The sequence below is a fragment of the Gadus macrocephalus genome, chromosome 13 (genome assembly GCF_031168955.1).
Source record: "Gadus macrocephalus chromosome 13, ASM3116895v1".
NCBI classification, from domain to species: domain Eukaryota; kingdom Metazoa; phylum Chordata; class Actinopteri; order Gadiformes; family Gadidae; genus Gadus; species Gadus macrocephalus.
This window is the reverse complement of record NC_082394.1, coordinates 4,127,638-4,151,941: the sequence shown is the minus strand read 5'-3', so window position 1 is coordinate 4,151,941 and position 24,304 is coordinate 4,127,638. Positions and strand designations below refer to the sequence as shown.

Below are 24,304 nucleotides of genomic sequence, written 5' to 3'. Positions count from 1 at the left end.
GTGTGTGTGTGTGTGTGTGTGTGTGTATGTGTGTGTGTGTTTACCAGCGTCTAGTTATTTGGTACCGTGTATCGTGAGAATTTACTGCTTTATTGTTGCAGACTAAACTCATTCCATGTGTCAATGAGAGGCTCATTATGCAGTATATTGGTTCTGTATACTGATTCAGTCTGTGGACACAAAGTCCACAAAAAAAGAGTTATTGCTGTAGCCTACTCAGATCACTATATGGCTCTTTGGGCCGGCAGAATGTTTTAAAGGAGGCAACATCAACTCAGCAACGACACAATGTTCAACATTAAATACTCTTGGATAAATTCACTGCTGCTCAAATACCAAAACCACTGCAAAACATCTGGCTCTCAGTATAGATTAGCTTGTGATCCAACATTGAACTGACAGATAGCTGGACTACCCATACAACAGGTCAAAGAAGCTGAGCTTCAAGGTCTATGGCTTGACTGCTCAATCTCTGAGTCCAATCATATCTGCCTTATCAAAGATATCAAAGATATATTATCGGAGATAGAAGAGGTTCCAGGGTTGGCAGAGCTGTTTGAATCACCAGGAAATGGGTTCCTTCAGACCTCGTTGTTGAGCCAGATCCTTGAATCATCAGTGTCATCTGGATCATGGTTCGCTAGTTCGATCGTCTGATCAGATGGAAACCGCTGATAGCTTCAGTTGTCTCACCATAGAGCTTTTGGCCTGGTTCTGGACTGGTTCTGACCTGGTTCTGGACTGGTTGTAACTTGCTGTTCTGGGCCCATGAGGCTGGCACCCATACCCGTCTATAACGGCCCCCTGTAGAGAAAAGACTCTTTCATACAGTTACATAAACAGCGTTTCCTCAGCGTTTGTTTACAGTTAACTTATATCTCAAAACTACGAGTGGCCAGCAGGGGGCAGTAACACCCCATTTCAAACTGATTATTGGAAGAAGACTAAAGAATATACAGGAATACTATACAGACTGTTTATTATGTCCCTTGACCATCGTTACATTTGCTTGTACGCTGTTTGCTGGTTCATATCTGGTGAATTACATTGTTTTGGATGTGTTTGGCTATCAATGTCCTTATTTTCATTTTAGTGTTGGTGTTGTTTTAATTTAACTGTATTTCGTTTGTGTCGTCTATGGTTTGGTTTAATTTGTAGATTTGTTTTACTTCCCTTGTTTTGTCTGTCCGTTTCTTTCGTTATCACTGTTGGCCTGTTTTATGGTTCTGGACCCCAGGAGGTCTGGTTGGTCTGTGTGTCAGCGGGGGCGGCTTTAATAACACAAATCTGAAGATCAACGTTTGCTTCTGTAAATGCAAATCGAGTCAAATTCAGTCAGGTGGACATGATGGGAGGACTGTGGTTTGTCCTGCTAGATAAACAAATTCATATTAAACAATAAGTGTATTTTCTGTAAGTTAAGACTGCTTAGGCTGCACCACTCGGTGTTGATTACAATGTTTAGTGGAGGGCTTTGAGCTCAGAGGCATCTTTTTTTTTTAATAACAGAAACATATGTAATAACCGCCACAAATCATGTCGAACAACTTTTCTAAAAGCTTTTTATGGGTTCTGACTCACCAAAAAACCTCCTCACCGCCTAATGTTTACATCATATCATCGTTCGTAAAGCGGAAGGAGGACTACCAGCTGACTGCGTCCCTCCTCATTCCCCAGGGGTGCATCATCTTGACTCATCCTCTGGCCAACTCCAGGAACCGCCGCTTGTTCTGCAGCCTGCCAGGAGTACAAGAGGAACGATCACCCGCTCCACTCACTAAGAAAACAACCGAGGAGAACCGATCACCAGCTCCACTCACTAGAGCTCCAACCGAGGAGAACCGATCACAAGCTCATCTCACTAGAACGTCAGATGGGAACTTTACGGCCACTGGCGCTGCTGGTCGCCGCTTTGTTTTACGCAAATTCGGCTTCATTGGAGCGATGGCCTGAACTAGAAGAAGCAAAGGTAGGCTGACCTGGAGTGGACTCGATTGCAGGACTGCAGATCAAGCTTTATCTCATGTCTGCCTTTTACCTTCCAGGAATATCTAACAAAATACGGCTACTTGAAAAACGGCACCGACCTCCTGGACGCGTCCCACCTCAGGGATGTAATCGAGGCTCTGAGGTAACGGGACCACACCAAACCAAACGCACACATGTTGTACACGTCAGACGACAGCAAAGCGTGATGCTGTCCCACGGACGGTTATCGAGGGAGTAGGTGGATACGATACACCAAACGGAGTATCCACAGGACTGTGTGCAACTTTTGCCTGAGCTTAAACCTGTTAAACTTGTGAACGTCCCATGCAGAGTGTTCCAGCGGGTGAGCGACGTACCCATCACCGGGGAGGTGGACCCCGCCACCCTGGACGCGATGAGGGCGCCCCGCTGTGGCAACGAGGACCCCTTCAACCAGAAGACGCTCAAATACAGGATCCTGAGTGAGACCTCATATCTTCTTCGTCAGTTTGAATCATTACTTCAGGTCGATAGAAAAAAAAAAATAATGAATCAACAATCAACTTTCGCAGCATTCCACTTAAATTAAATAAAAAATATTTTTTTTGAATGACACGTGGTACCCGGTGCTGAGACCAGAGTTAAAGGGGTGATATAATGACACCAGGGGTGGGTGTGATACGCCATTACAAGCAGCTTGAAAATCGGACTTCATCCATCACAAGTGGGCGTGTCTACCTAAATGTACGCTGGATAGATCAGCAACATTTTCTACAGTCTACTGGGTAGGCTTGTAGAAACTACTCCAAACTCACACCTGGTGATATAATATCCTCCTCTTAACTAACCAAACGTGCTCCGTCTTTCTTCTGCTCGCATTCTCAACGTCAGGTCGCTGGCGCAAGAAGAGCCTGACGTACCGCCTGTACAACTACACCCCGGACATGACAAGGGCCGCCGTCCAGAGCGCCATCAAGGCCGCCTTCAAGTACTGGAGCGACGTGACCCCGTTGACCTTCAGGGAGGTCACCTACACCAGGGCCGACATTAGGATACTGTTCCACAGGAACGAGAACTTGTGTGATATCCCCTTCGACGGTCGCGGTGAGGAATCCGGCTACAAGCACTTGAACTTAAAGATAGTACTTAGCATTGTGTAGCATCTTATCGGAACTATCTTTGTTAAGGGGTGGGTTACCCTAGCGATTGTGAATGCTTGGCACTTGGTTCTATGAACATCCTTACTGTACCGACAGCGATATATTGTCGTTTCTCTTTCTTGTGACAAATGTACTTGTTGTAAGTCGCTTTGGATAAAAGCGTCTGCTAAAATGCCCTAAAGTGTAAATGTAAATGTACCAGCATCAGTGTCAAATGACCCAGATGGATATTGACTATGACATCACAAACCCTTTCTTTGTGTCATCGATGTCCCTCCAAGGCGGGGTGCTGGCTCACGCTAAAGAACCAGAATACGGTGTCGTCCATTTTGACGAGGCCGAGTTCTGGACAGAGGGCAGGTACTACGGCACCAATCTGCGTATCGTCGCCGCCCACGAGATAGGCCACGCCCTCGGCCTAGGCCATTCCCAGTACAGCCAGGCTGTGATGGGCGCCCGGTACAACGGCTACCGGACCAACTTCAGACTGCACCACGACGATGTGAAGGGCATCCAGTTCCTGTATGGTGAGTGGGTCAAGCAGCCCTACTGTGTGTTCACCCCCTAGCCCTACCCTGTCTTACTGGGTAGGACTCAGTCACCGTATAGGGACAGGAACAGTGGTTCTCAGACTTTTTTTGAGAATCACTGATTCTCAGGACATCCAAAAGTTCTCAAAATTGTTCTACTAGTGTACCCCCTCTCAGATATGTCATCAGTTTCAGTACCCCCTTAAAGGGCACAAGCCTTTTATTTTTAAGAATACACTAAATATTGAGAAACATGGGCCTGTGCTTTGTGCAACTGTTGGCTAATTTCTCCCCACATAAGAGGCCCAACGCCAGATGAGGGTCAGAGCATGTAGAGGTGAATCCCATTCAAATATATCCCTCCTGAAACTGACCAAACTTTCGTTGTTTTTGTTGAATGCAGGAATACCCCCTGCAGTTCTCCAAAGTACCCCTAGGGGTATGCGTACCCCCATTTGAGAACCACTGCTCTAGAGTTTAAACCTACCCTGTCTCACTGAAGGGCCGCCCTAACCTGTCTCACTGCCCTATCCTGTCTCACTGAATGGCATAATCCCAACTGGACTAGACAAGTATTTGTATATTTGTAGGCCTACTATTATAAGGACGGAAACTCTTGTCATTTAATAATACTCTGATTTAGTAAATGTCTATGTTCGTCTTCTTAAAGGGGCGGTACGATTCAAGATATGTCGATGCACCCTAACGTTTGACTCCTCCTCCGTGTGAAGGCTCAAAGCCCCCAAAGGGGTTGGAGACAGCCAATCATCTGCCGCTCCCAGGGGACCCAACCGGCGGCCCCGAGCAGGTTCCCGACCCCTGCACAGCCCGACTGGACGCCGTCATGCTGGGTAAGACAGCAGTCGATGTTATCGTAGTTGTGAACACCAGCTTCTTTCTTCACTTCATGTCATGAGCACTAGCCTGTAGCTCTGAAAGTAGAGATGTTCCGATACAATTTTTTTTTCCTTCCCGGTACGACAGTAATGTATAGTCAATGTATAGAATATTTTTTCAGAACTACATCATTTACATTTCTAATCTATAATTACAATAAAACATTTGTGTTATTGTGACCGCTAATAAACTCATCACAACACCGCACCTGTCTGTGATGTTCGATGCCTTTGTAGTAAATCACTAACGTGATGATATTGGATCGGCGCATAGACTCGCGTACTCGTCGATACCCGATTCTTTGGGCAGTATCGGAGGAATTTTTGACACTGGTATCGGTATCGGAACTCTGAAGCACCTCCAGACCCGTGAAGCTCCTGCCCTCCCACCCTCAGGTCCCTGGAAGAAGACGTTTGCCTTCAGCGGTGAGCACGTGTGGACCGTGTCGGACCAGGGCCACAACAAACCCCTGAGGATACACACGCTGTGGAAGGAACTCCCGGGGAACCTGAGTGCTGTGGTCTACTCCCAGAGGACCAAGAAGGCCTATTTCCTCAAAGGTAGGACCCTTGGGACCCGGTCCGGACCCCACCGGTGTCATCAGGGACCCCCCCCCCCCCCAACGCTGTCTGTGTTTGGTCCAGACGCCGCTGGTTTTATCAGGGACCCCTACCCTAACGCGGTCTGTGTTTGTCTCCAGGCAGGACGTTGTGGAAGTACAGTGACTTCGTGCTGGAACGGGGGTACCCCAAACAGATGACCCATCTCCCCGCAGACATAGACGCAGCGTTGTACCTGGAGAGGAACAAGAAGCTGGTCTTCATCAAGGTAGGGGAGCTGCACTATACACCATACTCCATCTGCTACCCCATACACCAATCAGTGGTGTATACTGCCTCTCTATCAGTCACAAAATACCGTCTCTCTACCAGACACCAAGTACTGTCTCTCTATCAGTCACCAAGTACTGTCTCTCTACCAGTCACCAAGTACTGCCTCTCTATCAGTCACAAAATACCGTCTCTCTACCAGTCACCAAGTACTGTCTCTCTATCAGTCACCAAGTACTGTCTCTCTATCAGTCACAAAATACCGTCTCTCTACCAGACACCAAGTACTGTCTCTCTATCAGTCACCAAGTACTGTCTCTCTATCAGTCACAAAATACCGTCTCTCTACCAGACACCAAGTACTGTCTCTCTACCAGTCACCAAGTACTGCCTCTCTATCAGTCACAAAATACCATCTCTCTATCAGACACCAAGTACTGTCTCTCTATCAGTCACCAAGTACTGTCTCTCTACCAGTCACCAAGTACTGCCTCTCTATCAGTCACAAAATACCATCTCTCTATCAGACACCAAGTACTGTCTCTCTATCAGTCACCAAGTACTGTCTCTCTATCAGTCACAAAATACTATCTCTCTATCAGACACCAAGTACTGTCTCTCTATCAGTCACCAAGTACTGTCTCTATCAGTCACAAAATACTGTCTCTCTACCAGTCACCAAGTACTGTCTCTCTATCAGTCACCAAGTACTGTCTCTCTATCAGTCACCAAGTACTGTCTCTCTACCAGTCACCAAGTACTGTCTCTCTATCAGTCACCAAGTACTGTCTCTCTACCAGTCACCAAGTACTGTCTCTCTATCAGTCACCAAGTACTGTCTCTCTACCAGTCACCAAGTACTGTCTCTCTATCAGTCACCAAGTACTGTCTCTCTACCAGTCACCAAGTACTGTCTCTCTATCAGTCACAAAATTCTGTCTCATCAGTCACAAAATATTGTCTCTCTATCAGTCACAAAATACTGTCTCATCAGTCACAAAATATTGTCTCTCTATCAGTCACAAAATACTGTCTCTCTATCAGTCACCAAGCACTGTCTCTATCAGTCGCAAAATACTGACCCTCTATCAGTCACAAAATACTGTCTCTCTATCAGGCACCAAGTTCTGTCTCTCTATCAGTCGCAAAATATTGTCCCTCTATCAGTCACACACTGTGTAAAACGACTGTCTCTCCATCAGTCACATACTGTGTACAATTATGGTCTCTCTATCAGTCACATACTGTGTAATTGACGGGCTCTCTTTTCCCTTGCCCCCCTGCAGGGTTCCCAGTTCTGGCAGTGGGATGAGCTGCAATACACCAACCTGACCTACTACCCCAAGCCCCTCTCCATGCTCTTTAGCGGGGTGCCCGCCAGCCCGGACGCAGCCCTCACCTGGACCAATGGGAAGGTGTTCTTCTTCAAGGGCGACGACTACTGGCGGTTGAACGACAGCCTGAGTGTGGACAGAGGCTACCCACAGAGCACAGCCACGCGCTGGATGCGTTGCTAGGGTTGACCAGCAGGTGGCAGCAAAGGCCGGGACGCTCCTCGATGCGGTGTCGGCGAAATGTGCATGAAAAAATAAGTCTTTACCAACTTACACTGAATCGTGCTTCACTGAATAAGACATCGTGAGAAAGTATATTCTCAGATGAAAAGCCTGACGTTATGCTGGGAACTGTCTACCAACAACCATGCATAGAACATTGTACGACCCTGCACAAAATGCAGAATATTTCATAGTTTCATACTTTTCTAAAAAGTGTGTATGTTCATCTGTGTGTGTGTGTGTGTGTGTGTGTGTGTGTGTGTGTGTGTGTGTGTGTGTGTGTGTGTGTGTGTGTGTGTGTGTGTGTGTGTGTGTGTGTGTGTGTGTGTGTGTGTGTGTGTGTGTGTGTGTCCTTTAACGACCTCAGGGAAGCATCGGAGTCTTGGGTCGGTCTGTGCAGCAGATGTTCTGCAAGGGCCTCTAAGCTCCGCCCACTCTAAGCTCCGCCCACTCACTGAGCCCCTATATTGGTGCTTCTTCGTGATCGCTTTTTACTTTTCTACTGTTTTTCAATGAGTGCCCTCTGGTGTTTTTCTTTTAATAAATACCTGAAAAATAAACGTGCCTTAGTATTTAATATCCTCAAAAACATTATTTGAGTCATCAGCATTCGGTATGTCGTCACCTTGTGCACGAAACCATGAAGTTTAGGTGCGCAACAGTTAATCCTGTAGAATCAGCTGATCCGACGTTACACACGATAAACTACTTTTGGTCTCCTCTTAGTCATGCGTCGGGTATGTCTGCTCAATAACATCTCAGGCACCATGGCAACAGGAACTCCTCCCTCTGGTCCTGGTCTGAGGGAGACAGCCGAAGCCCGCCAGACTCTGGCGTTGCTAGGCGATCAGTGTAGCGAAAACAGAGGCTGCTTCGCAGTCCGAGCTCTGACTCAGTGTTTCGTATTTCATCCAAGACATTTATTTGACTTTGAAAAACTCTATCAACAATTCTGTACACATGAATCTGACATGAAAAGGACTCACTCCTGCTCAATAACTCACCCACGCATACACACAAAATGTGATTATCACAATCTACGAATGAAAAGCAAAACGTTTTCTGAGGTTGTCGTGTTTCTTCCTTTTTCCTTATTGCGCACGGTGTCGGGGTGTGAGATGACCGAACGTTCTGAGTCCAGGGGTTTGGGTTCGACTGATAACGGCCCCTCCGCTCAGACATTAAGAACAAGCAAAACACATCTACATTTACCTATTCATACTCACCTATTCCTCTCTCAATCTAGAAATATTTAAAAAGATAGAAACTCCCAGTAAGACAGGATCAGTGAGACGGGTTGTCCACAACTTCCATTAAGACACGGCCAATGAGACAGGGTCAGTGAGACAGTTTGTTCACAACTTCCAATAAGACAGGGTCAGGGAGACAGGGTCAGTGAGACAGGGTCAGGGAGACAGGGTCAGTGAGACAGGTTGTCCAGAGTGAATAACTTGAGGAATCGGTTCCATAACGTTCTTCATCGCCCCTCACTATAAAACCTGTTCCATCATCAGGTAAAGAAAGATGTGAGCTGGGTTAGTATCTACCTCTAATGTCATGTCCCCTGTAACCCCCCCCCCCTCGTCCCTCTCCTTCAGTCTCTCTCCCTCTCTCTCTCCTTCAGTGTCTCTCTCCCTCTCTCCTTTAGTGGTTCTGAAGTGTGTCCAACAGACTCTCTCTCCCTTCCCGCCCTGTAGTCCAGGTGATGGGGCGGGGCGGGGGGGGGGGGGGGGGGGTTGGTGTTGGTGTTGGCGATGGGGGGTAGGGTTGCGGTGGGGGGGGGGTCAGGACCCCTCAGACCCGGACTACAGGGGGGTTGGCGATGGGGGCCCGGTGGGGGGGGGGTAAGGACTCGGACCACAGGGTTGGGGGTGGTGAGGGGCCAGATGGGGGGGGTCTTCAAACCCGGACCACGGGGGTTGGTGGTGGGGGTGGGGGCGTGGCGGGGGCCCGGTGGGGGGGGGTCAGACCCGCACCACGGGGGTGGTGGCGGTGAGGGGGGCGGTGGAGCCCGTGTCGTAGTCCATGTCGATCATGCTGTGGTTGGTGGCCCCCAGGCTGCTAAGGGATGTCCCGGTACCGCTTTGCCGGTCCCGCAGACTTTGCAGGTAGCTCTGGAGGGGGGAGACAACAGGGAGACAAGGGGGGAGACAAGGGTTAGGGCGCGCGGGACAGGACGTCATCAATGTGCTCCGGGGTCTACGGCAACGCTGGCTGAAGGGGGGGCTGGGGGGGGGTCTGAGACTGACCGGCGCCAGCAGGTCCCCGGCGTAACGTTTGACCGGGGGGGCTTTGCGGCGGTACGTTCCTTCCTGCCCACCTGTCTGCTGCCGCTTCCTTGCCTCCTTCTCCCGGATCCGCATCAGCTGCACGCGCTTCTGCCGGCGGCTGATCACCACTAGGGGGCGGCAGAGAGAGGGAGGCTCAGTGAGGCAGCGGGCAGCACGTTCAATGACGCTCGCGTTTAGCATTTACAACTACATCGAGGGCATTACGTTTTTTATCTTACGAGACTTACAACGGTTCACACACACACACACACACTCACACACACCGATGGCGGAGACTGCAGTTTAAGACGACAGCCGGCCCGTCGGGAGCAGTTAGGTTTAAGCGTCTTGCTCAGACACGCCTCGACACGCGAACTAGCAACCTTCCGGTTCCAAGTCAAACCGCTGTACCTCCTGAGCAAAGCCGACTCTTTAACTTCATTTCCTCTACTTATATCTATTGCAGTTCTTTCGTTTTTATTATTTTAACACACTGCAGTTCTGCTGCTGTGACTCCCGTTCCCGATGGGGATAACAAAGGAATCTCAAGTTATCTTACATTTTCAAAATTAAATCCAATCTTCGAACATATGAGCCGTCACAACCCAACAACGATCATCATCATCATCATCAAACCCCCCCCAACAGAGCCCGCCCCTCCCCGTTCGCCCTCTGACCTTCGGTGTGCGAGTACCCCGCGTCGGTCAGCTTCCACTGCACCAGCACGCCCATCAGGCTGAGCAGCGGCCACACCCCCAGCACCACCCAGCTGTACCAGCACAGCGGCGGGCCGGGCGCCAGCCGCAGCACGCCGTACGCGTGCAGCGTCAGCGTCAGCGTCTCCACAAAGTAGTCGGCGCACACCGTCATGATGGCGGCGCCGAACACGGCCGTGGACAGCACCGTCAGGGGCTTCTGCCACTGCAGCGTCAGCACCGAGAACAGCATGCCGGTGCCCAGCAGGGAGCCCAGGGGCACCCACACCGTGGTGGGCGGCGCGATGAACTGCTGCGCCGCCAGCAGGCCGGCCAGAGCCAGCAGCAGGCCCAGGAGCAGGCCGGTCATGAAGAGGCCCACGCTGCGCACCAGCATGGTCACCAGGCCGCACAGGAGGCCTATGCCCAGGCCGATGCCCGCCGAGGCCTCCACGCTCAGCTGGGTGTCCAGCACCCGCTCCTTGTGGCACAGCAGGAAGATGATGACCGAGCCGAACATCAGACCCGACAGGAACATCACCGCCTTGAAGCAGCGGTAACCTGGGGGGGAGGGGGGGAGAGGGGAGAGGGGAGAGGGGAGGTAGGGGGGAGGAGAGAGGAGGAGGAGGAGATTGGAGATGAGAAAGGGAGGAGGAGAAGGGGAAAGGAGGAGAGGGCGTGATGGGCGTTGGGGGAGGAGGAGAGGAGAGGGGGGAAAAGGAGGAGAGGCGAGAGTAGGAGAAGAGGAGAGGAGAGGGGGTGGGGAGAGGAGAGGAGGAGAGAGTGTTATGGTTTTGGCGAGGTGTTGGACGGGGGAGTCTTGGGAAGCTCTTGAGAGCATGAAGTGGTCAACTTACAGAGTCAACACAGCCGTGAGAGACTGTATGTCGTGTGTGTGCAGATCACAATAATAAAACACACAAATATCAGCTCGCTGTGTTAAAACCAACATTGCAGTCTTTGCAATGATATATGGATTACAATGCATCATACTGGAACTCATGCAGGGACAATTCATAACCTTTAAGCAAGGATGTATGGGCTCAATGTAGGTTTTTCTAGCTTTAAACAAGTCAAACACAGTTCATTGAACATCTGTTGAGTTCAACCCAGGCTGCGTCCTTTAACAGAGACACCGGCCAACACTGAACCATCAGTCCTTTAACAGAGACAACGGCCAACACTAGACCATGAGGCTGTGACCTTTAACAGAGAAACCGGCCAACACTAGACCATCAGTCCTTTAACAGAGAAACCGGCCAACACTAGACCATCAGTCCTTTAACAGAGAAACCGGCCAACACTAGACCATCAGTCCTTTAACAGAGAAACCGGCCAACACTAGACCATCAGTCCTTTAACAGAGAAACCGGCCAACACTGAACCATCAGTCCTTTAACAGACACCAGCCAACACTGAACCATCCGGCTCAGATGGCCGCCCTGTAACATAAGCTCATAGAGATGTTGTGTTTCAGAGTATGCTCAGAATGGGCAGATGCTCTTTATGGGGCCTCATGTCCCCCGGTTCGGCGCTCCCCGGGCTCCCAGCCAGCGGTGTGTGTGTGTGTGTGTGTGTGTGTGTTGGGGGGGGGGGGGGGGGGGTGTGGTCCTCACCGAAGAAGCAGTAGATGATCCCGAACAGGCAGCACATGGAGCAGATGACCGCCGGGATGACCTCGTAGTTCCTCTCGGGCTCCAGGCTGCAGATGTCCACCTCCGCCACGCCGGCCCCGGACCCCTCCAGACCGGGCCCCGTGGGGTCTGCCATGCTGGGGCGTGGATCAGGGACGGGGAGGGGGGTGGGGGGGGGGGTGTTGAGGGGAGGATGTGGTTCCAACTGGCGATGAGGGCTTTATCTGAAATCCATCCGGTTCGCCGGCTGTGGAGACAGAGAGCGTTCGGGACGGACGTCAGACGGATGTTTTTGGTTCATCAACGTTTTTAACGACGGTTTTGGATTAAGTTTGAGCGCCAAAATAAACGAGGTTCTCTGGTTACTGCTTCTGTTAGGAATGCCGTTTTTTTTCCCCCTCCTTCTTTTCACACGGTCTTCACAAAACAGGGCTCGGTGTTCCCAGACACAGAACCGCCCTGCAAGGGTCGGGGTACCCGGGGCTGAGAGGGAGGTGTGAAAGCTGCATGTCAACTGGGACTTCTCCCTGGTTACACACGCACACACACACACACACACACACACACACACACACACACACACACACACACACACACACACACACACACACACACACACACACACACACACACACACACACACACACAGGGGGGGTATCCATGGGAGTATAGGCAAGTCCACATCTCATGGATCACAAGGTGGTTCTCATTTCTCAAACCCAGGTGGGGTCATAGGTCATGACCCCACCTGGTAACCCCCCCTAACCCGTGACACCAGGAGGCCGGGGGGGTTGGCTGGGGTTGGCACCGTGGAGAAGCGATGGCTTCCCCACGGTGGGTCTTCCTGACAACTATTCAGTTTTCCGCCCGCAGCGGTTCAGCAGTTCAGCGGTTAAACGCGCCGTCGGTGCTTCCAGCTGACGGGGTTTGTTTGTGCTTCCTAACCGACACGCAGAACCCGTCCGACATGTTGGAAGAGGTTCAGAGAGGCCTCCCACAGACAGCCCTGGGGGGGGTTTGGGACTAGGCTGGGCTAGACTACTACGCCAGACTACTACGCAGGTCTACTACGCAGGAACATTACTACTACCGTACTACTATGCCGTACTACTATTCTGGACCGCTAGGCCGGATCACTAGGCTAGACCACTAGGCTAGACCACTACCCTGGACCCCAACCCTAGACCACTAACTTAGACTACTACCCTAGACTACTACCTTAGACTACTAACCTAGACTACTACCTTAGACTACTACCTTAGACTACTACGCAGGACCACTATGCCGTACTAACTAATAGGCTGGACCACTAAGCTAGACTACTACGATGGAGTACTACCCTAGACCATAACCCTAGACCACTACCCTAGACAACTGGGCTGGAGTACTACCCTAGAGTACTACTCTGGAGTACTACGAGCTCCACGTCAGCTCTCGGCTCTCTCCTACATGAGCTCACCAGAAGCCCGGCTCAGATTACAAACCCCCTCCCTGGTCCGGTCAACAACAGACTCTCCCCCCTTCTCCCCCTTCTCCCCCTTCTCCCTCTCACAGACCTCTGTGCGGGGCCCTTCTCATGTATGGATGAACCCGTCCCCCGTGTCTCCTGAGAGGAGAGGAGCGAGAGGCCTCCAGTGACGTGTGTGTGCGTGCCTCTCGCTCCACAACACGCGGACACGTAGCGCCCGACGGAGCCCGCCTCCACATGGAAAGAGTGAGGAGGCACCGCCGCCCTGCCTGCTCTGATAGTCTCCTTCCTCTGTCTGCTATCACTTCTCCTTCTTCTTCTTCTGCTGCAGAACACCGAGAGCAGACGCTGGTCTGGGGGGAGGGGTTCCCGGTAACCCTTTCACAATAAGGGGACATTGATCAACCATGGGTGCACTTCAGTTAACGCGGTTAGAAGCGTTACCTAACAATTAACTAACAGGGAATTAAGAGTTAACTTATGGTCTATTTACCATCATCCAACATTAGCTTGTTAGTTTAGGGGTGGGATTAGGGTTAACCTTAGCACTATTAAATACTGTAAACATGAACACCATTAGTAAACAACAAAACCATTAGTAAATGATTACTCGACTATCACTTAACTGTTAATGTTGTTTACACGTTGTTTAACGATGATTACGGCATTAACTAATGCTAATGAGTGTACCCTTATTGTGCGTTACCGTGGTTTCACATTCAAAAGGGCTTTCAATCCCTCCTCTATAGAGCCACTCACGGGGAAGGATTGTGAAATAAAGCCCTTGGGCCTACCCATAAACGTTACAGAACACTGGATTATTCTCATCTGGAGTCATTCTAATAACAGGTCTGAAACCCTAAAACGGCACAACATGTCAAGGCTGAAAGTGCACAAAGTACCCTTCGGGCAAAACAGCATATTTTTACGGTCTTTACTCCGACCAGAAAATCAGCGAGGCCCGAGAGAAATGTTTACACAATCAGGCCCACGGTATAATCTCCATGCGAGACTCCAACCAGCCGAAGAGGAGGAGGAAGGCGAGCGCCGTGGACAAAAACAGCCCCGGCATAATGGAGGAGTACGCCGGCTAACTTTAGAGCCAAAGGGTTCCCTCCTCTCTCATCGGCCCTCCCTGCCCCCAGAGCCCGACCACAGCTCCGGCTCCAGGGAGGCCTCATGTTTGGGCCCTTCTGTCCGCCGGGGGCCACCTGGCCGGGGCCACCTGGCCGGGGCCCCCCGGCTCAAACACCTGTGCTGCCGGCCAGCTGGCCCTGAGGTCATTTGCAAAGCCGTCTGCGGGGAGATGGATGCCTCTTCACAGGGCGCAGTTCAGAGCCCAGAGCTCCGCGCCCCTCTTTATGGCCGTCAAATGACCCTTTGTTATTTAAATCATTCGTCGGGGCTCGTTTTCATTTCTCCACGGAGGGAATTGGAGGACTCTAAGCGCTGGCTACTTGTTAATGGCTTTAGAGTAGCACTGCCGCCTAGCATTGAGTTACAGCCTTCTCTTTGAGCTGCTAAACCGGGACATTGTCCCAAGGAGAGATGTAAACTAGTATGTTGTACTTCTACAAGGGGCCAGGACTGCTCCAGTGATCGTTTCGTTGGGGCGTGAGGGGAGCAGCAAATCAAACCCTCTCCCCCCCCATCTCCAAAACAGGAAGTGAAGATCATGTTGCTAATCCTGCTCCATTGTTGATCTAGTTTAGCGCATGGGTCCTACTGTAGGGTAGTCCAAACAGCCCCGGTGAAGCAGCATTGTGATGAATAAACCCGTTCCAACACAGGGAACGGGTCCATCCTCTAGTGATCACCAGGGTTCCCGACGTGTTGTGAGTCAACAGCTCAATCTCCCCTGTGGGATCCATTAGGATCCATTCGGTCGACTGAGATGTTTGCCGTCACCACAGGCGATGAGAAACCCTTCCCTAAAACAGGGACCCGGGGAAGCTCAGAGAGCCGACCGTTTCCAAGGCGCCGTGTGTGTGTGTGCATGCTTGATGTCGGCGGCCCTCGGCGGGTCACAGTGGTGTCCTCTGTCTGCGAGGACTGGAGGTCCGTGCCTCGCGAGGAGAATGGAGCCATTATGGGGCCCGAACAAAGACTCTGGGGCCCGAGGCCTGACCCCCCCCCCCCCCTGGCACCCAGAGAGGGTCCCGCCGGGGGAGAGACGGGCCGCGCAGTGAAGGCCAGGGGGGGGGGGCGCTGAGGGAGCCCACAGCTCCGTGGGCCGCGGCCTGGGACGGGCGCCGCGGCGCCTCCGCGTGCTCGTGGGAGACGGAGCCGGGAGCGCTTAGGGGAACAGAGACGTCTGCGTCGTAGCGTCGCGGCGGTTCCCAGGCCGACTGCTCGACTGCTTAAGAAGCAGACGTCGCCCTGGCAACGCACAACAATGCCCTCGGACAAAGTCCGGCGAAGGGTCTTTGTTCCGCGGTACGAACGGCGGGTTCAGCAGAGGAGCGAGAAGGTTTGGGGGGGCTCGGGTCCCCAACGACATGCTGGGTTTAATCAAAGGCATTATCGTTGATCAAATGCATTATCGTTGATTAAATACGTTATCGTCAATCAAACACATTATCGTTTATCAAACGCATTATCGTTTATCAAATCTATTATCGGCTGTTATATGGCCGTTACATACGGGGGGGGGGGGAGGGGGGGAACCGAACCGGGCTGACAAGTTCCCCACATAGCTTGTTTAGGGGTGTGTGTGTGTGTGTGGACCAACACCAGCTGAACCAAGAAGCCTGAGACCTTGCAGATGTCCTGGCTGCGTGCTGCCGGCATGTTGAGGGGCAGCCGTTGGGGTCCACACACACACACACACACACACACACACACACACACACACACACACACACACACACACACACACACACACACACACACACACACACACACACACACACACACACACACACACACACACACACACACACACACACACCTTCTAAAATCGTTTGTGTTCTCCCGTGGCGCTCAGCTGAACCTACAGAGGCTTCGGGCCGGACTCGTCTGCTGTCACGCTTCAAACCGCGTAGCTGCTCGCCACTTCCTCTGCTGCGCCGCAGGGTAGCGGCGCCACAGGAAGTGGAGCTCATCAGGACCGCGTGCTGCAGCGGGCACTTCCTGTCGGGCCACATCGCAAACGCAGCAGCGACCTGGTGGCTTCCTGGCTGTCTGACGACAATACTCAGAATACTATATATATCACGCTCAGTGTTGCGTACTTATATATCATAGCCTACTCAGTGTTGTGCAAGTTCACCCTCCACAAGAGCTAGCTGAAAGATCAGTTCACACAGACTAAAAGTGAACTCGTTCACGTTCATAGCTAACAATTAAAAATGTTGTCACGGAAAATGAACAGTTACTTTCTTCTTTTTTATTCTATTATTTCCTTATCAGTAGAACCTCCTCCTCCCCATCCACCCCCAGGCCCCCAATCACTGCCCACTGCCCAAACTCAATGAATCACTGTGTACTACTGTAGAATCAAGATAACTTTAAAAGCCAAGATAAAACAATGCAAGTGTATGTTTCACCACTTAAAACAATAGGCCTTACCCATCTTGTGAATGATCGTCATTAAGTATTTACACAAATATTTTGCCAGACCGGTCGGACACTTCAATTCGATACGTCTGTTTAATTTGTTGCAGATGACGTGCAGACTCGTAACCTCAGACCCGGAGGGAACCATTTGCATTTCGACGTTTGATTTAAACCGTTCAAATCGGTGCTCGTTTGATCATAATCTTCTTTCAAGTATTCATATGACCTATTGGCTTCAGCGGTAGCTACGTTGTCGTTTTTCTTTTTTTTTAGAGCCATGCTGGCAGCCGGTTGCAGTGAATCATCAGGTGCCTGTAAACTGCGTGAGCGCTGTTCACTATCGCCCGAGCCTCGGAGAGTGAACGACGCTCACCTACTGGCTGCCGACGTTCTGGTCACGTTCACGTCACCGCCACACTTATCTTGTATATCATACTATACTATGATTTATTAGGAAAAGACAGTTATCTATCCTGGCTCTAATTAATACTTTTAAATCAAACCAAAGAAAGGATATAACCTGTACAGGGGAAGCTTCTCAAGCTTCTGAACACAGACCAAATGCTCAGATCAGACCAACCTTCAGTTGAAAAGAGTCGCTCTCAAGTGAAGACATGCAAACCGGATCTTCACTAATGGCCCCGATCAACTGCCGGTTTGATATTTGAATGCCCTCCATGATGCCCTCATTAGTGATGTAACAACAACATGGTAGAGTGTGCAGACTGAACAACAACGACCCACAGCCTGGGAACCCTGACCTCTCAGAACCCAGACCTGAAAGAACCCTGAACTGAGAGAATCCTGAATAGAGAGAACGCTGTCCTGAGAGAATCCTGAACTGAGAGAACAATGTCCTAAGAGAACCTTGTCCTGAGAGAACCCTGAACTGAGAGAACGCTGTCCTGAGAGAACGCTGTCCTGAGAGAACCCTGAACTGAGAGAACGCTGTCCTGAGAGAACCCTGACCTGAGAGAACCCTGAACTGAGAGAACCCTGACCTGAGAGAACCCTGACCTGAGAGAACCCTGAACTGAGAGAACGCTGTCCTGAGCCTCAGGGCCTGACCTTCCAGACGTACTTCCAGGCCCTGGTGACCCTCGTTTAGGGACGTGGGCCCCTAAACGAGGTGAACCTCTCTATCCGTAGCAGTCTTTCCGTTCACTGGGTATACCGTACTTGAATGCGTTTCACAGCAAATCACTCTTTTGATACTAGTCTGTATCAAAAGAGTGCTCATCATATTAAAATGAGCTAACTATTACTACTATACTTCAGGTTTTGTGGCAATAATTAAATATTATTCGCATTGTGTGCGAGTTTGAATTTGTGGCCTGGTGCATTGCATGCGCTTCCTGGAAAATATTAAAATACTGGGCAAGCACGAGGCATGATGCGTTGCGTTTCCAGCAATCAGGGCAGATCCAGAAACAGAGAGGGATCTTTTACATGAATGCATTAGGCACCGTCAGTAAGACTTAAGACACTTGGCATCTGATGAGAAAATTGCATTTCAGACAGAGGATAGGCCTCCTGCCTCAGGCCTGACTGCATAAATACATGCAGACCGATTATAGGCTTTAAAAAGAAGGTATCATACTGAATATTACCTTTTTCATGAAACTAATCGGAACTGAGCCGGTTTCTTCGCTCTCTGGTCTAAACGGTGGATTTGTGTTGTTTTGAAACCTCTCCAGACACTTGTGTAAAGTTGACTGCTGCGGGCCTAGTTTGTGTTCCCACTCACAGATCCTTCAGACTTTAGAGGGTAATCTAAAGTCTGAGAGACTAGGTTTCTTTAAATGGAGGCGTCAAACCGATTTGTCAACACACAGACAGCTTTTAAAAATAATGTGCGTCTCTGGTCTGAACCTGTCTATGGTTCAAACCCTGAATATAGGTCACGCCAAATAAATGACCGTATCGGATGTCGCTATAGGGTATGGATTTCCTCTGCATCTGTCACGATAAGATTTGCAAGTCTCTGAATGACATACACTTCGTAACACAACACCCGGAACGTAACTCCTCTCATCCCCTCGCGTTAAACCTTCCTTCACCTGAGGGGGGGGGGGGGGGGGGGGGGGGTCGTCCGTCTGTCCCTCATCTGTCCGTCTGTCTTGGCCAGGACTCCAGCCATGTACAATTAAATTGAATTGAACCAAGGGCCAAGCACTAACAGTTGCCACTAGGTTAACCCATTCCCCGTACACAACAAAGATGGCATTGTGTAACATCTTATCCTAGCTAAGTACTATTTTTAAGTCCCAGGACGTAGAACATAAAATACTTGTGTAAGAGGGTGTTTTGGGGGCCTATGCAGAGTCTAGGTGAACTCTGAACAAGTGAGCCTTGAGTCTTATGAACATCTGCCTAGGGCTGGCAATTCATCGAATCTCAATCTCGATTTCGATTTTAGCGTCAAACGATCACAAAACTAATATAAATCGAGTTTTAGATTATTATTATTATAATTATTATTTTTTTTATTAAATGTTTAATAGAAAGTGCAGAACAGCTGTATACATATCCGTGCATCATTTTAGATTTGACCATTTTCTTTTTGATCATTTATTGATCGTATATTTCTCGCGTGTAAGTAAGTTCTCAGTTACAAATTGTTTTTGGGAGAGACATGTTGAATAAATACATTATGCTTTCAAACTCAAAAGTAATCGTTTGAATAATCTTGATTTCAATATTGACCAAAATAATCGTGATTATGATTTTTTCCATAATCGAGCAGCCCTACATCTGCCCTCCAAGTATGAGCAGGAGCAACTCGTCCAAATTAGAGGACAATCAACATGGGGGCGGCATATATTTAAGGTAGAGTGGGTTGGCTGGTAACCGGAAGGTTGCTAGTTCGATCCCCGGCTCCTCCTAGCTGAGATTGTCGAGGTGTCCCTGAGCGAGACGCCTCAGCCTGACTGCTCCCGTCGAGCTGGCTGTCGCCTTTCATGGCGGACACCACCGTCGGTGTGTGAATGTGTGCATGAATGGGTGAATGTATAAATGCAGTCCATTTACCATGACCGGTGAAGCTTTGGCTGACATTGAGCCAAGAACAGAGCGGAACAACAGAGGGCGGTAGGGGAGGGCGGTCTCGCACCACCACCACCACCGGCAAGGAACCCAAACAAGGTAAACCAGGAGTCTACAGGTGGTCAGAAATACACGACGGTCCGCCAACGGCAAAATCTGAGGCTAACTTGATTGGTTGCAGAGATATTTGTAATGTAGAAACAGGCACACAAACTGAGGCTTCAAGAAGCACAATTAGACAGAAATGGGAAAAATGGGTTCTTTACAGGACTCAAAATGAAGACATTGGATTGGAACAATAACTAAGAGATAATTACATCCTCAGGATGTGAAAGTAAGAAGGCACTTCTCAGGCAGTTTGATTTAGCGATTAGCTTTTCTTTTATTTCTCTTGCCAACTTATATCTGTATGCATGGTATCAAGTTGCTGCAACTGTCATGTTAATGTGAAAAAACTCTCTATAAAGTTCTAAGAGATTTCGTTTTTTAAGAAATGCACGGCGTCAGATTCACACCCACCAGACTCAGTATGGATCGAAACCCAAATAAGCTGTCGGGTGAAACAGAGAATTCAGTGAACTCACGGCGACCGAAAAAGCCCAGAGCCGTTCGGCATTAGCAGTCGCCTCATAATCCCCTGGATCCATGATTAGAGAGCTGATGGGGAACAATAGGGGCCTTTCAACACAGAGCCGTTGGGCGATGCTCACAGAAAAAAGGCAGAAAATTACAGTCAGTTAAAGACCGGCTGCACAATGAGTCTGTTTTAAGAGGGTCACATGCCTCATTCTGCATGCTGGGACAGACATACAGGGAAACACAGACACAGACACAGACACACACACACACACACACACACACACACACACACACACACACACACACACACACACACACACACACACACACACACACACACACACACACACACACACAGTGCTGTGGGTCTCCAATGCATCAGTATTCAGAACGCTGGTTGAGGCGCAGTAAGTAAACTGTGTGGGGGGGCAGGGTGAGCTGTGTGTGTGTGTGTGTGGGGGGGGGGGGGCAGGGTGAGACGGAGGGTGAGCTATGTGTTTGTATGTGTGTGTGTGGGGGGGGGGGCAGAGGGTGAGACGGAGGGTGAGCTGTGTGTGTGTGTGGGGGGGGGGTGAGGCGCAGGGTGAGATGTGGCGGGGGGGGGGGCGTTTAGCTCTGCTGGGGAGTCCCAAAGACCCCCTGGTCTGGACGGCCCTCGTGGGGGCTTGGGGTGAATCAGGATGGACCGCACGGGAACAAAGCTATAGGGTTCCAGAGTGCAGGAAGGCGAAGAAGTGACTTTTAGCCCCCTATTATTTATGGCCACTCTTGAAGGGCTGCCCCCCCCCCCCCCCCCATCATATTTATTAGTCATTGTTGTTGTTTATGTTTTTAATGCTGTTTCATGTCCTCATGTATAATTGTTGGGATGTACTGCAAGAAAATATTCTGTGCAAACGGACGATAAAGTATCTTAACTTATCTCATCTAGCCGAGTGACAAAACCGGCCCACTGAGATACGTGAGGAAAATGCAAATGTCATCGGCCGTGATGAACTCTCTGCTCACGCCATTCGTCACTCGCGGAGGTGCCGAGCGTCGCGTTGGTGTCAGGGTAAGTCGAATCAAAGAAGGGACAAACATCTTGACTAAAGACATGAAGTGAAACGGGGGGGGGGGGGGGGGGGGGGGGGGAAGGAGGGGGTCTTCAGGCTCCAGCGGGCCGTGTCGTATCGCAGGGCTCCAGTAATAGATCCCCTGTGTAGGCTATTGAATGATACTCCTAGCATCAGCTCGGAGCCGTTCCATCTGTGACTAATGAGGCTTCCATACTGTAGCAGTCCAACCCCCCCCCCCACCCACCTTATGTTCTTCATCATCCAAGACATTCTCAACACCGGCCTTCTCCTTCCTAAACAAACTGAACCAAACTCCTCCTCAACGATGACCAGTTTGGTCTTCCCCCCTCGTTTGTCTAATTGCCAACCTCCCACTGTGTTCCCTGTACGGCCCACATCCTGGAGAGCAGGAGCAGAAGCAGCAGGTGACCTCTGACCTCTGACGGTGTAGCAATGTGCCGAGCTGGAACAGGTCGGATCGTCTTACGACTCGATTCCATCGGACTCTGAAGAGGAATGATCCCTTCTCTGGGTAGGAGGAGAAGGGGGGAGATGTCTGGAGCGACTTACTCATCGCCGTTTGAATCTCGTTGCTTTGGAAGAGTTCTCGTAAAACATAGAGACACGACTACACTATTTGGATTATACAGCGCCACACAAAACCCGTAACTGCTCCTCAACAACAAACCGATGGGAGGGGAAAAAACAAGCTTTGTGAATAAACCCTCATACTCTTATACCTCGCTTTTCTATCCAGCGGCCACTCAAAGTGCGTTACAATGTCGCCTCACATTCACCCATTCATGCGCACATTCACACACCCACGGCGGACTCAACCATGCAAGGCGACAGCCAGCTCGTCAAGAGCGGTGAGGGTGAGGTGTCTTGCTCAGGGACACCTCGACACCCGGGACACCGGGGCCGGGGATCGAACTAGAAGCCCTCCGGTTGCCAGACACCCACTCGACCTCCTGAGCCACATGCCACCCCTAATGTTCTGTTCATTGGACCAGAAAGATGAAAAAAACGTCTGCATTTCACACATTTGACTTAACAACATTGAATTGATGTTACAGCACGTCAAGGAAACTTTTTTTGAAGTGACACACACACACGCGTCACGATGTAGATTAGATCCACTCATGCGCAGGGGTATACTTGTGTGTACACGCGCACGTTCACTGAAGTATACCGCGCCAACACACACATGGATCAATGTCAAAAAGGTGAGCCAACAGTCGCTCCTCCACATCTCGCATCTGTCCCCTCTCCCCCCGGCCAGAGCAGGGCTGGGTTTCCTGGGCCGTTTCCCAGGGACAGCACATCTGGCTCCCGCTAGCAGAATAGCGTTTAGCTCCAGTGGATAGGGGGGGGGGGGGGGGGGTGTGTGCAGGGGAGCAGAGTAACTACAGACTAGGACTCCAAGCCTATCATCACAACGGCCTGAACACAGAAATAGACCGTCTCTCCCACTCTGGAGGACAGCGGAGATCAGAGAAAGGATTTGGGGGTTTACTTCACAGTGAGATACTAAAGAAGTCAAACACAGGACAAGAAATGTATAGGAAATATTAATGAGCCACATATGACCACCGACCACCACACATACTGTCTTCCTATGTAAACTGTTAACTAGACTTTATGCATGAGGGGAACCCTTGCATGCTGCCAAGTCAGTAATCACTAGATTAACGCATTGTGAGGGGTCTGGTGGGAACCAACACGGTTCAGTGCATAAAGGAGTTGTTGATTTCAAACCGGGAGAGATGAGCCGCATTGTTTTCTCAATGAGGATACTATGACATCACGCCACGCCGTGTGTAGACGTTCGCCAACAGAGTTATCATTTTATTCTCTCGACTTTGGGTGGGACCGTACAATCAATTATAAATATAGCCTATCCACGTCAGTGAATAAAGCGTATTGCTGCATGACTTAAATGGAAAACAGTCGATTCGTCGTCATTGTCGCCACAAGGACTAGAAATCCCAAAAGTTTCTAGAGGGGGGGGGGGGAGCGTCCTCGTTTTCTTGGGGACAGTCTGAAGACCACCACTACGAAAAACTTGTGAGGTATGATGAATCGTTTTAACTCACCCGTGAGCCAAGGGTCGGCGGCGTCCTACTGCAGAACGCACCGCGGTTCAGAGACACAAGAGCGGCGGTGGGCTCCAGGCAGGACCGGGTGGGCTCCAGCTGGACGAGCTCTCCTCTGTGGACTCGGGGGGCCCCGACCGCTCATCTGACACGGTCGAAATCTCTAATCCAGAGTAGGCTATTGATCCAGATCCCTCCAGCGCACTGCCCGTCTCTCCTCGCTGCAGGGCTGAGCTCGGCTCTAAACTCTTCTTCAAAGCCGAGGATCTCGAACCGACGAACACGTTGTCAACAAGTACAGGCTCCCCGCCCTGAACCGGTCGGGACTACCGGGCTAGACTGACGCTTCCCTTCCTTCATAAGGTAGAGCTGTGGGAGGCTATGGGTGGCTGTGGGAGGCTGTGGGATCGGCTATTGGATCAGCAATGGGAGGCTTCTCAACTTTTCTCTTCTCTCCCCCTGTCCCATCCGTAGGGGCCCCTCCTCCAGATGTCTGTGTCTCCACGTTACGACACACCACTGCTTAGGTCATCAATGATGTGTTCAAATAAGATCAAATAAAGTTGTATTTTTACTTTGAATAAAGTTGTATTTTTTTTACCTTAAGTCCCCGAGTAGCGCCTTCCCAAGAAAGATGAAATGGACGTTGTTTCTGTAGCATTCATATTATTTACATTAATAAACAAATATTTCACATCTTTAAATTATCTTGTTCTTTCCTGAATAATAATATGTGATGAATTGTAACTTTGTGAATTGTAATTGTGTTCTTTTCAATTTTTTAAACTTCAAACCAATCAAATGTATCATAGTGACATCATTGTTGTTGTTCAACGCGTCTTCACAACGCTGATTGAGATGAAGAGGGCCCTCAAATCATACTTCACTTCAAATCCATCCCTAAACCTCAATCTCATTCATCTGGCAACGACTCGAGGTCGATTATACCCATGAGTTAAA

At 50.1% G+C, this 24,304-nt stretch overlaps 2 protein-coding genes across 3 annotated transcripts; one reads left to right on the top strand and one right to left on the bottom strand.

Annotated features, from left to right (window-relative positions):
• The first annotated feature begins 1,638 nt into the window (after positions 1-1,638).
• mmp19 (matrix metallopeptidase 19) lies at positions 1,639-7,501 on the top strand. The gene is made up of 9 exons (XM_060068483.1): positions 1,639-1,969; positions 2,046-2,131; positions 2,320-2,450; positions 2,860-3,072; positions 3,410-3,655; positions 4,390-4,509; positions 4,951-5,115; positions 5,256-5,383; positions 6,672-7,501. Exons 1-9 carry the CDS (start codon positions 1,874-1,876, stop codon positions 6,900-6,902), a joined length of 1,416 nt encoding a protein of 471 aa, XP_059924466.1. The 5' UTR covers positions 1,639-1,873; the 3' UTR covers positions 6,903-7,501.
• Positions 7,502-8,767: 1,266 nt separating this feature from the next.
• Positions 8,768-23,862, bottom strand: LOC132470181 (transmembrane protein 198-like). Of its 2 annotated transcripts, none has more exons than XM_060068527.1 (5): positions 23,345-23,862; positions 11,523-11,787; positions 9,889-10,467; positions 9,191-9,339; positions 8,768-9,055 (listed from the first exon to the last, which is right to left on the bottom strand). In XM_060068527.1, exons 2-5 carry the CDS (start codon positions 11,674-11,676, stop codon positions 8,906-8,908), a joined length of 1,032 nt encoding a protein of 343 aa, XP_059924510.1. In that variant the 5' UTR covers positions 11,677-11,787; positions 23,345-23,862; the 3' UTR covers positions 8,768-8,905. The 2 variants fall into 2 exon arrangements, with proteins under 2 accessions (XP_059924510.1, XP_059924511.1); XM_060068528.1 differs by having other exon boundaries at positions 8,838-9,055; positions 9,262-9,339; positions 23,345-23,860.
• Between the last annotated feature and the right edge of the window lie 442 nt (positions 23,863-24,304).

What these genes read in the sequence shown, in the direction of transcription:
- LOC132470181 (XM_060068527.1), bottom strand. Translation starts at nt 11,676, where the DNA reads ATGGCAGACCCCACGGGGCCCGGTCTGGAGGGGTCCGGGGCCGGCGTG. An exon ending in GATCATCTACTGCTTCTTCG is followed by an intron (nt 10,468 to 11,522) that starts GTGAGGACCACA and finishes CCTCCCCCCCAG; the next exon opens with GTTACCGCTGCTTCAAGGCG. An exon ending in CCGGGGACCTGCTGGCGCCG is followed by an intron (nt 9,056 to 9,190) that starts GTCAGTCTCAGA and finishes TCCCCCCTCCAG; the next exon opens with AGCTACCTGCAAAGTCTGCG.
- mmp19 (XM_060068483.1), top strand. Translation starts at nt 1,874, where the DNA reads ATGGGAACTTTACGGCCACTGGCGCTGCTGGTCGCCGCTTTGTTTTAC. An exon ending in GCTCAAATACAGGATCCTGA is followed by an intron (nt 2,451 to 2,859) that starts GTGAGACCTCAT and finishes TCTCAACGTCAG; the next exon opens with GTCGCTGGCGCAAGAAGAGC. An exon ending in GAAGGCCTATTTCCTCAAAG is followed by an intron (nt 5,116 to 5,255) that starts GTAGGACCCTTG and finishes GTTTGTCTCCAG; the next exon opens with GCAGGACGTTGTGGAAGTAC.